This window comes from Chionomys nivalis, chromosome 17 (genome assembly GCF_950005125.1).
Source record: "Chionomys nivalis chromosome 17, mChiNiv1.1, whole genome shotgun sequence".
NCBI classification, from domain to species: Eukaryota; Metazoa; Chordata; class Mammalia; order Rodentia; family Cricetidae; genus Chionomys; species Chionomys nivalis.
The window spans coordinates 51,896,405-51,909,108 of NC_080102.1; the positions used below are offsets into that span (position 1 = coordinate 51,896,405).

Here is a 12,704-nt window from a genome sequence, read left to right on the forward strand (position 1 = left end):
GCTCACAACTGGAGGGGGACTGCCTTGACAATGTTTTCAATATCCTAGGCAAAAATATAAGCCACATATCTACCTCCACCCCCAGAAATCCAGCTTTTGGGTACAGCTACAAGCTCTTAAACTGATAGTCTCAGATAGAGTAGATTGGAATGTAAGGGCCAGAAATGTTTCTCCTCTGTAAAGGAAGCAGAGGAAATGGATTAGTTGGAAAAGCCAAAGCCTCATTAAGGAAATATGTTCCTGTCCTCTGCCAGACTGTTAAAGTCTTGGCTCCTCTCTAATCAGCACAAAAGCCTTAACCTAAGCAGCTTTTCCGAAAATGATCTCAGCTCTCTTCTGCATTCTGCTGAAGAGACACTTGGTCCATATCCTGAGAAACTCTGGAACTGAAAGGGGAAATTTCCCCTCAGTGGTCAGAAGCAAACAGTACTCGGTGAGATTTCATCCCGAAGAGGCATGCAGCGAGACAAGGAAAGACAACACAGGAAGTGCGCCATAACGGGGCATAGGTATTGGTGGATTCGCTGCAGCTAGGTTTGCAACCCACATGGACTCAGACCAGAAATGAAGCTCTGGAAGCAGCCGCCCTGGGAAACATCAGCGTGGGCCTCTTACTTAAACCCTGGAACATGCTTGTATTGTTACAAGAAAAGCAGGGAATCACTGTAAAGGATAAACAGACACGAAGCTGTCCTAAGTGTCTGAGAGCACAGCATCAGATGCGTCAAAAACCACCGGAACTCTTGGTTTTAAGAAGTACATCTTTGCCTCTGGATAGCGGTAGCACAGGCCTTTGATCCCAGCACTCAGGAGGCAGAGGCAGGTGTATCTTTGTGAGTTAAAGGCCACCCCAGTCTACAAGAGGTAGTTCCAAGACAGTGAGATCTGTTACACAGAGAAACACTGAAAAACTAAACCAAACCAAACCATCTTCAGCTGTACTCTCTTAGATGCAGCAGGTTGGATCTTAGTTTTTCTAGTTAAATATTTACATGAAATTCATATTTATTGACATCATTAATATAGTAAGTTGTGAGCTCTATTCCCCATTAGTCACAGGGACTTCTGATGTATTATTTTTATGTTAAAAACCATCTCGTTCAAAATGCTTCACAACTTGCTCTGCTTAACAGTTTAACTAAGGAAAAGGGGACTTGTTCCCATCGTTTGTAAATGTTTAGGTTGGACTGACCAAAGAACAGGAATTTGCAAACCCACTGTCCTCTCTCTTAAACACCTTTGTACCTGCGAGATGTATTTAGTTATGTCCCATGGGAAGAGATGTCACTTTTATTCTGTGTTTTATGCAAACAATATGATTTCAAGGATGAGCTCCCTCTGCTCTAGTACGTAGAATAGTATTTTGTGCACAGTGTGGTCACTGTAGTAACAACGTTGGGTGGACAATTACACAGCTACATAAAATGACACATTAGTTAGAAGTATTAGAGAATATCTTTGCTATTATAGATTCAGATTTTTGCCAAGGACTATGGTAGACTCCTCTGGAAATTCTATGAATTATGGATAGCCTCATTTTATCTAATGAAGAATATGTAATTGGGGGAGAGATTAGAAGACAAGAACACATTTTCAGGTGCCGTCCAACTTTATGATTTTAGCTACTTTTGCTATTTTTATGAATCATCTGATCACAAGGTAGCCTCCAAAAGAAAGTCTCATTCATTTTCACCTTCCCTCTGGCCCTGTGGTGGGAAAGCTAATCTTGCACCATTGGTTTTCATATGCAGGTATAGTAATCCACAGACTAGCATCAGATATTACAAACATACTCACGGCATCCCTGAGCAGGCCGTGGTGTGTTACTGAAGGGAAAGACATTTTAGAAAACCACCATAAGGGACCTGTCAAGGTAAGCTCACTGTCTCTCACCAAGGTACAAGGGATCCGTCAAAGTAAGCTCACTGTCTCTCACCAAGGTATGGAAGCTGTTGATGGCAGCTTTCCTGCCTCTCAGACACTGAAGAACCTTTTTTTGAAAACCATCACAAAAATGTTTATGCAATTGTTCTTCCACTACGTAAAGTATCATTTAGGGGCTGTTTCTTCAAGTGGCCTTAGTAATTCACATAAGACTTGAGAAAGAAAAACGTTTAAGTATATACTTAGCATAATCTTGATTTGATTCTTCAGCTTTTCGCTTCCTAATATGGAGCATAAAAGCTCTCCTGAGCAACCAGGTGCTGTCGACCGTGTCCCCTGAACATTACAGTCATGGCTGTCTTCAGTAGAGCAGCAGTGACACCCACAGGACACCCACAAGCTTGGGTCTGCTGAGGCTCCCCCATCAGAAGGGATAGACTGTCACCTGAGCTTCCAGACACTTCCTTCATCTGCCCCAGATAGGTCTCAGGATGTGATAGTTTGTATAAAGTATGAAGATAACCTCAACTGAGACGCTATCTATGTTGTCAAGGGAAAATCATCATCTAAGTTGGGGTGAGATTTTTCACTAACACAGCTGTGCTTCTGTAGGTAACCCCCTCATCTTTACTGCTGTAAGTAAACCTAGTGAACCAAGCTAGACTTGGATGTAACTGTTGCTTTGTTCTGTTGCTTCCGTTCGCCTGGGTTAGCAGATATTTGTGTGCACGGACCAGTAAAATTTCAGTACAATATGGGAACATGGCAGAGCCAAAGGAGAAACTGGAAGGAAGAGCTTCGTTGTCCCTGCTGTGGGGGATGAAGCTCAGCAGTCTGAGGCTAGAGCGTCAGTGAGGTAATATCCATGTTGTCCTTCTCTACACAGTAGAGAACGGTGTTTCTTCTTAATATATTTAGTAGTCATGGTGTTTCCGATACAAGTGGTAAGACATGCAAATAAGGATGAGTTGTCTAACATAAAAACCTGTGGGAAAAATCCCTATGGAGCACATTTTTTCTGTGTCTTATGAGGTAATGTGCATCCTAAATGAATGCAATCTGCCAACGGCACAAGGGGGCATCCTGAGACTCAAAGATGAACCAAAGAGCATGCTGAATCTGAAAGCAGTCAGAATTGTAAGGGAGTGACAGAAGTCACTCTTACGATGTCCCTACTTAGGGTGTTAAGTTATGCAATTGAGGCTAGGCTCTCTGTCCAAAAAGAATTTTACCAGATAAAAATTGCAATCAGAAAAAAGATATGAAAAATGTTATCCTTCACGCTGGCCTCTAAGCCAGCACATGGAGACAGCAGACAGTCGAAGGTTAAAATGATATGGTTTGGTGACTCCAACTGTTTCTTTCTTGGACTGGGTGGCAGTGAGTCTTCAGAGATGTTGCCATCCCTCCGTTTGAAAACATCATTACCAATGCCCCCTCCATGTGCCAAAGACCTTCTAACAAAAACCCCAACACCAAACAGAAGGAGCTGTCTTCGAGTTGTTGGTCAGGCTGGTACAAGAGGCTCCCAAAGCATATGACATGTTGCTATTAATCTTGGCAGACACCAGAGGTGGGAGGTACCTATTGGTGAAAATACCATGCATTTCTGACACAGAGCCCAAGGCACCCTGAGCTGAAACTCACCTGAATATCTCCTCTATGAGCAATACCTCCATGGTACCAGAAGGCACAATGAAAGCTTCCAAAATGATATAAGCAACAGTTCTCCCAGTTATGATGCCTATGAACAACTAAAATAGCCATTATAACATTCTTCAGATCATTGTAAGGTAAGGTACAGATATGCGGAAAAGAAAACCACACATCAGCCTGCTATAAATGTTACAATAACTAAAAGGTAAAGAAAGAAACTTGTGTAATAGGACAAAGAATACCCCCAGAAGCCATGAAACTCAGTGCTGGGGTGAGCTGCCTGCCCATCACCTGTTGGCCTGGGAGCCCCGAGACTCCCCAAGCAATATGGACCATCTCAACATGACTACTGGTTCACTGCTAGAACTAAAGGGTGAGACCATACTGCTGAAAATACTGTATCCTCTGGATGCGGGATGTGGAGACACCAAGGCGGACTGAGTCATAAGTGTCTGCCTTGCTGAGTAGCTCACATAGTGCCCGAACTGCTGGGAGAGAACTGGTGCCAGTGGACCAACCTCACTCTGGATCTTTGTGCTATGTTGTCAGCATAACAGGGAAGGGGACCATCTGGTATTAGAACGGCATGAGTGCTAAGAGAGCAAGCAACTATATTCTGTATGGATTTAAGGTTTGTTCAAATTCCCACAGGAGCGAATTCACACCTGGCAGGGTAAATCCAGTGACAAGTCACCCACGTCTAGGGGGTCATAGGCCAGAGTCAGGAAGATTCTACTTTTTTGTAGTTGTTTGTTTGTTTGAGGTTATTATTACTACTTTTTTTAATGACTATGATGTTACTATCAAATTGCTCCTGAAACATTGGTGTTTATGTAGATAGGATTATTGTGGCTGTCAGTCTTGATCAGAGGAGCAGGGATGCTTCCTGCAGTGAATGGTGGTTAGTGTACACACTTTTAGTTTATCAAATTCCAGAATTAAATTATTTTTTTTTGTTTTAGCACCATGCCCCAATGCCCATATGCAGAGAAAATAGCAAAACATCTATATCATTCCCTTCAAGACTCAGAGCATCATGGAAAAAGGGCAGAAAGAATGTACGAACTGAAGGAAGAGTGTCACTGACTGTCTCCCTTCAAGAACAGCATCCATTGCTATCAGACTCAGAGAAGCTATGTGTGAGGCTAGAGACCCTCGAGATTAGGTCTCTTGGGGTTCTCTTATAGGAGTTGTCAGGCGAGTCACTAGATCCATGCCTGATAATCCAGCCAGTCTTTTCTGCACCCCCATTCTAGCTTTATATACTTCTATTCCAGATGAAGAGTTACGTACAGCTGCTCTTGGGAGCTGCCAGAGTGTATGAGTGTGAAATTGTAGCTGGGAGGGAGTTTTAGCTATACAGCCATGGGGAACATCCATTCTGCAGTGAGACTTCTCAGTGACCTAACTGTTTTAGGATCACCCACGCTCAGGTGAATAATCTTTCAATCATGCCTCAATAGGCCAAATAACTCACAGTTTCCCTAAGCAAGACTTGGCTGTAACTGTAACCCGGTCTGTTGTTAATGCCCTAAAAGACTTAGTAAACACTTCTCCATGTCTCCCAAGTAAAGTTCATGCAATACCATGTACTCTCTTCATCAGGGAAGAATCACAGCTAAATGCCAAATCAAGATGCAATGGTTTCCACTTTATTTTTTGTTATGAGGGAACACTTATGACATACTTCTTAGAAATTTAAGAAAAAGTGAACCCAAGACAGGAAATACTCTTTCAAGTAGGCAGCACTTACCTGTACATGAGTAATCGTCGATCCTGATGTACCCAGTTTTACAGATGCACATAAAAGAGCCAGGTGTGTTCACACACATGGTGTTCTCGCGGCAGTAGTGGCGCCCTTCAGCACACTCGTCAATGTCTACAAAGGAAAAAATAGGTCAAAGGTCAATGGTGGCCAACACTCCAGAATTTTCCAGTGATTTTATTTTTGTCAAGAAGAGAGGAATAGCAACGAATTGAACTGCATTTTGAAAGAGCATTCAAAAATAGCTCCTTTAATAATGATGTTTGATGTTCACAGGACGGAAAGCACGTGGGCTTTTATCAGCGTTTCTTGCTGCAGTTTCAAAAGGGCCTGCCAGTTTCGACTTATATCCTTAAGAACAACTTTTGAAATCCTTAGTGCATTCATCTAATCGTGCTTGATAAAATGAGTCAGAAAGAGCAAATCGGGCTGCCTGAGCATCTTGAAATCTTAGTCACTGAGCCGAGCAACTGTTGCCTTTGACTCACTGGCTATTCTGTGCACTTTGGGGAGGCCTTGGAGGAAGTCAGTGAAGTATTCGCTGTACATGTTAATTCTTACTTTAAGTATAAAAGCTTAGAGATGATAAGCACAACAAGCAGGGGCGGGAAAGGTGAAGGAAGGTGAATGTTAACAATAAACCTCTTTATTTAATTGTACCCGCTCTACATGGAACCTAAAGCACGTGCCAAATACTTGCTGCTGAGATCCTTTACTTTGAACTGAGGAGATGGCTCAGGCAAGAAGGTACCTGGTGCACAAACACGAGGAACTAAGTTCTAGGCCCAGCACTGTGTAAAAGCTAGGGTGCAGGCATGCACTGCTAATCTCCATGGCTGGGAAAATGGGATGAATCCGGCACAAAAAGATGAAGGAATCAAAAAAAAAGTTGAGTTGAGAATGTAATGGAGTTATCAGGCAAAACTGGGAGGGGTAAGAAAATGGGTTTTTATTTATTTTTTATTGCCTTATAAATAATACCATTCAAAATTTCCACTTCCTCCCCTCCTCTCCTTACCTTCCCGCCCCCCCATTTACTCTCCCCCCTACCCCCATCCTGTCCTAAGAGAGGGCAGGGCACTTTGCCCTGTGGGAAGTCCAAGGTCCTCCCCCCTCCATCCAGGCTAAGAAAGGTATGCATCCAAACAGACTAGGATCCCAAAAAGCCAGTACATGCAGTAGAGGCAAATCCCAGTGCCATTATCATTGGCTTCTCAGTAGGCCCCAATTGTCAGCCACATTCAGAGGGTCCATAAAGTGTTGATCAATGGATTAATGCTATAGTTAGAGAGGACAAAGGAATTCTATTGGCTTGCTTCACTGTATCCCTACTAATGACAATAATATTTAAGAAATATAAATTATATTGAAATTTTTTACCACAAAGAAAATGATAACTATTTGAAAATATAAACACATTCAACCAGATTTAATTATTATATAATGAATTCATATATGAATTATTACTTGATGTACTATTAATATGAATAATTCCTTTGCATTAATGCATCAGGTAAAATTATAAACACTAGGTGAGTCTCTCCACCAAGTCAGATTTTAAGCATCCTTCACCAGGGTTTAGCTCTCTGATCATCCTCTCCTGCAACCTCTCCAAATTCCCAGATCTAGTCCAAGTCCTACACTCAGTGCCTCGGCCTAGTCTGGCCACCCCTGTCTATACCAAGCTCTAGACTTCCTCTGGTATTTCTATTCCTTCTTAGAACCAACAGGTCCCTTTCATAGCACACTGAACATTTCCTCCCAGGCAGATTCTGCATATTCTTCCCCAGGGTCGATCTGCCTAGTCCTTTCTCTACTAGCCCCCCACCCCAAACACCATACCTGCAAACTCCAGGACCAGACCAAGATTCATACCCTGAATGCCAGCCAGTCTCTGTCAACCTGATTTTATTCTACCTACGTCATACACAACATTTCTGCCCAATCTGGTCCACACATCCTGTGTTCTAACCAAACTTGATCTAATCATATAAGGCATAGAACTAGCATAAGAAGTTCACATATTCAAATTTCATTTCACAAATTCAAACAATATGAGATATCAAGGCAGTAACTCTATTCAAGAATTCAATAAAGAGATAGAAAGATGAAAAAGGACTCAAGCTGAAGCAAAGATAAAATTTAAAAGCTCAATAACTCAATTAGAAAACTTAAGGGAAGCCGGGCGGTGGTGGCACACGCCTTTAATCCCAGCACTTGGGAGGCAGAGGCAGGCGGATCTCTGTGAGTTCAAGACCAGCCTGGTCTACAAGAGCTAGTTCCAGGACAGGCTCCAAAACCACAGAGAAACCCTGTCTCGAAAAACCAAAAAAAAAAAAAAAAAAGAAAGAAAGAAAACTTAAGGGAACACCTTACAAGTACAATGAAGCAAGCAGAAGATGAAATGCCAGGATGTGAAGCTAAATCACAGGATCTAGTCAAAATAAACAAAAATATAAATTTTTATTAAAAACACAGAAAAGAAACATACAAGAAATATGGGACCAAATGAACAGACCCCATTACCTTACAAAAATAGATGGAGAAGAATTCCAGGTCAATGTCCTAACTCAGATCTTAAACAAGATCATAGAAGAAAATTTCTCCAGGCTAAGGAAAGACATACCCATACATATTCAAGAAGAACATAGAACATCGAGTAGCCAAGACCAGAATAGAAACTGTGTATGGCATATTCATTGTTAAAACACTAAGTACACAGAACAAATAAAAATTATTGAAAATTGCAAGGAAAAAGCACAAGCACTTACAAAGGAAAACCATTTAGAATAACAGATGGTTTTTCAATGACAACTTTGAAATCCAGAAGAGGCTAGAAAAATGCATTCTTACTCCAAAAAGACCATGAAAGCCAAACTAGATTAATATGCTCAGCAAAACTATCTGATATAAAGGAGGAAAACAAAACTTTTCATAGTACAAAATACCTAAAATAATTTTATTCAACAGACCAAATCTAAAAAAAACTCAGAAAACAATATTTGATGCTGAAGAAAGGAATGAGCATAGCAGAGACTATAGAAATAAAACCGAAGCTATAATCCCTGAAACACAAGGCAACACCAAGAACACAAACAACAAAAGTAAAAGTCAACAGCACATGACTGTAATCAACACACAATTTTAATAATAACTTTAAATATTAGCACTCTTAATTATTCAGTCAAAAGACACAAGATGACTGAATGGATCAAGAAACAAAATCCAAGTATATATTGTCTTCAAGACATGTATCTTATCTTTAAAGTTAGTGACTACTTTAGAGGAAAAGGACAGGCAAAAGTATTCCAGCCAGGCAGCACCAGGAAACAAGGTGTTAGTACCCTAAGAAATGACCAAAAAAATAAGAACTCAAACTCAAACTTTCTAGAAGATTTAAAGACTGACGAAGCATCGTAATCAAAGGGAGCAATTAATCAGAAAGACACTTCTATTCTAAAGGTTTATTTGCCAAATTCTAGTGTGTCCAGTTTCATAAAAAGTATACTAATGGATTTAAAGACACAGGTTGACATCAACCCATTAATAGTAGGTGATTTCAATACCCTGCTTTCTCCAATAGACAGGTCATCTGGACAGAAAAAAAGGAGAGATATTAGGAAAAAGTAACAACACATATCAAACAGACTACACAGATGCCAAAAGAGCATTCCACCCGAACACCAAAGAATATACACTCTACTCAGCAGAAAACGGAAGCTTTTTTAAAAGAGGTCATATTCTGGGACAAAAAACAAAACAAAACAAACAAATCTAAACAAATTTTCAAAGATTAAACTAACTCTGCACATCCTGTCTGACCATAATGCAACCTAAAATTGACAGCAAACAAATACCTAGTAAATACACAACTAGGAAATATATTAGGCTTTGTATGTTGTGAACAATACAAAAAACCATTGCGGTTGGAACTGTACCATTAACATGCATTCACAAAAACAGGTATTTGATATACTCCAGTATAGTATATAGTATGTAACCAGAGTTAGGACCATTACATGCATTACTTATTTCTGTCTTGACAGTATCTTGGAAGGTGACTTCTAAGTCAGTGAAGCCAGTGAATACTATAGAATGAGCCCATAAACTTTTAAAGGCTGGTTTCATGTCAATTTAAGAATAGCCATCAGATTTTCTAATTTTCTAGAATACTATTTCCTATTCTATGCTACTTCTGAATCTTTGCACTGGTTGGAAAAACAAGTTTTATAGTCTACAAATTACCTAACTAAATAGTCTGAGATAATGTGATGAGAACCATTAGCTAGGGTCTTGAGACCATAAAGAGAATCATATGGAATTATTAGAGTACTTGGTTTTGTCAGAGGATGAATAACTCAGCCCTGTGAGAGGTTCTGTAAAGGCAAAAGTTACTAATAATAACCAGACAAAACGAAATAAAAAATACTAACATTGAGTCCTCAAGCTTAAGCCTGTGAATGAACTACACATGAGTATCAAGAAGTGTGTGTGCACAAGGGTAGAATTTAAATTGCAGAATGAAGAATATAACTCAGTGACAACACTGGCTACCACAAGCAGGAATTACTCTGCTCGTACATGGAACGGCATCTTCACAAACAAGTGCGGCTCTTGGAAAAGACAGCAGCTTCAGAGACCAGAGCAAGACTGTAGAGATCCTGGCTCAAATAAGGTTCTGCAGTTCTCTCCAAAGACAGCATCATGTAGAAAAAGCCCATTCCCAAATAACTTCTTGCAAACCCTGGCAAACCACACTGGGAAGCACCTGTGAGACATCCCAAGAACACTTAAAGCATTCTGAACTCTGATTATACCAAAATCCTGTGGGACAAAGGGAGCAAAACAGACTGTGAATTAAGATTAATTTTGTCAATGTGAACCTAGTACAGCCACATACATGGTAGAGAATGTCAGTTATAAGCATAAATAGGAGCAATTTGTACAAGGGTAAACTAACCTATCTACCATCACTGCTGCTCCTCCTGGGATCTACAGCCCACAGAAATGTGAGATCCTGACCTGCTTAATGTCTGTTTCTGAATTCTTCCTAAATAAAACCCAGTGTGTTGCTATGGGGTCATAAAGCAAAACCAAGCAGGTTATTTAATTGGAGCTATTTAGGAACTTCAATTTGGAGTTCACAGAGATGTTGAGTCTGTGTTCAAAGGCTGTCAAGGGACAAGCTTAGAGCTTGGGGCAGCATCCTAAGGGAGAAGGGGGCCAAATACCAATCTCCCATCAGCACGGTGAACAGAACATGTCTTCATTCCTCACACCCTGCCTTCAGAGAAAGCCCCACAAAGCTGTGTTTAATGTCCTAAAATTACAAGTTGCTGGAAAGTCATGCCCGATGATGTGTACAGATTCTTGCAGACACACAATAGCATCTGAAAAATATTGTGGCATAAATCAAGTGCCAACTTGGTCCACACTGTATTTCAGCTTTAAGAACCAAACTAAAACTTAAATGAGCTAAACTCTCAGATTCATTTTTACTGTTTAAAAATGTATCAAATGTCTTCTTGTAAAAAGCTTTATTGGATTTTTGGTCACGTTTTGATGATTCTAAGTGTTGAACTACTGTCATGACTTCTGCTAAGCAGAAAGAGCTGTAGTCAGAATGGGCTGCCAAATAGAAATACTCAGTCACTAGGCATGTCTCAGCCTAAAAAAGACTGCATTCATTGTTCAACAATGTGGTTCTTAATGCCTCTTCCAAAATTCAATACCAATAAAGTTACAACACAGACTCTGAAGGCTGGGAAGACAGCCCAGCAGCTAGCGTGCTCACCCTGTAAGCATGAGGTATCAGCTCCCAGGGTCCCTGTAAAATACAAACAAGCAACCAAGGTATGATAGACAAATGTGTTTAATCCCAGAGCCAGTGAGGCAGAGACAGGTGGATCCCTGGGGTTCACTGGTCAGCCCACCTAGCACAAACAGTTGAGTCCTAGGCCAGCGAGCAACCCAGTGTCAAACAGACAAGCAAATCAGGAAGACAGATCCTGAGGAATGACATCCTAGGTTAATGTCTGGCCTCCATGTATGTGTGTGTGTGTGTGTGTGTGTGTGTGTGCGCGCATATATATATATATGCACACACACACACAATCTGACATATATTGGCTTATAAACCAAGAAAATTATATCATGTCATTAATACCTCATTCCAGTAGCTATCTCTTGAAGCTGGCACCTCACATACAGAATCCTAGACAGTATTATCTCTGAGGAAATTTCATGGTTCCTTGGCAACAGAGTAGTCCATGTTCAAATAGTTTTCAGTTCCATCTCACTAAAGTTCCACTTCCCCTTCACAGCGCACATCAGCAAGCTTTCTCATGGTTATTTATCTTTAATATTCATTTTTATTCACTGAGCTTAAAATGGTCATGCACTATGCTCAAGATACTGCATTAGAGATGGCAAAGACAAGCTCTGGCTGAGGAAATGCCAGCGTGAGTAAATGCCAATGGCATGAATGCTGCATAGTCCACAACAGAAACTTGGGCACTGTGCACTGAGTAAGGGGCAATGAGCCCCATTAGTGGACGGGCAGGGTCTGTTCTTAACACTTGTTAATGCACTTGCCAATATTAATGATTTCACATCTGCGCGTTCCACTCTCACTTGAGAAAACCAGAACTTATCCATGTCTAATATAGCAAAAAGTCTTATGTGCTTGATGCTAGCTTTTAAACTACTCCTGTGAGGGAAGGGAATCAAAGGAAAGTTAAATGGTGGGGCCAGGCTTGAGGTGGGTTTGGGGGAAAGGCTGGCTTTAAGCGAAAGATATCTATGCTTTTTATTTTGGAAGGGCTGTGTCTATACAGTCTAAAATTGAGCATGGACCAGATTGTAGAGGCAGCAAGAGAATGCGATATGGGAAATAAGTGGATATGTGGTTGTGGCATGGAGGGTCTGACGAAGGTGTAAGAAATTCATGATTAGTTTCTTAATTATTTAATAAAACTCTTATATTTAAGTGGTTGCAAACTTTAAGGTGACCCTCCCGGCTCAGTCACTCTAGTTTTGAACAGTGTCTACAAGTATATGCTATACGATGAGACATCTCATGGCCATTTTCAGTGGAACCCACGCCCCGTCTGTCTTGCATGTGGACTGACTGTCTGTTGAGTCGGGAGTCTGGAATGGCATCCACTGAAGAACAACAGTCAGCTTGTCTTTCAAGGCCTTAATTCCATCATCACAGGTTGATTTTCAAGTTGGTGCCCATTTTTCAGGGTTGCAGATCTAACACAGAGTAGGAGACCCCTATGACTGAAGTGGCTTCTGCTTCTCTATAGGTTTGTAGGACAGGAAGCATAGCCCACCAAACTAAAGTGCAGAAGTAAACCCTGTTTTTTATATTTGGAGACTTTCTCTTGGGCCTGGG

General features: G+C 40.9%; 1 protein-coding gene across 2 annotated transcripts in view; it reads right to left on the reverse strand.

Annotated features, from left to right (window-relative positions):
• The window catches only part of Nell2 (neural EGFL like 2), a 315,528-nt gene that overhangs the window by 116,774 nt on the left and 186,050 nt on the right, over window positions 1–12,704 (reverse strand). For both annotated transcript variants that reach the window (XM_057791706.1, XM_057791705.1), the window contains exon 14: window positions 5,294–5,419. In XM_057791706.1, the coding sequence (XP_057647689.1) occupies window positions 5,294–5,419 (126 nt within the window). The remainder of the gene's footprint in view (window positions 1–5,293; window positions 5,420–12,704) is intronic.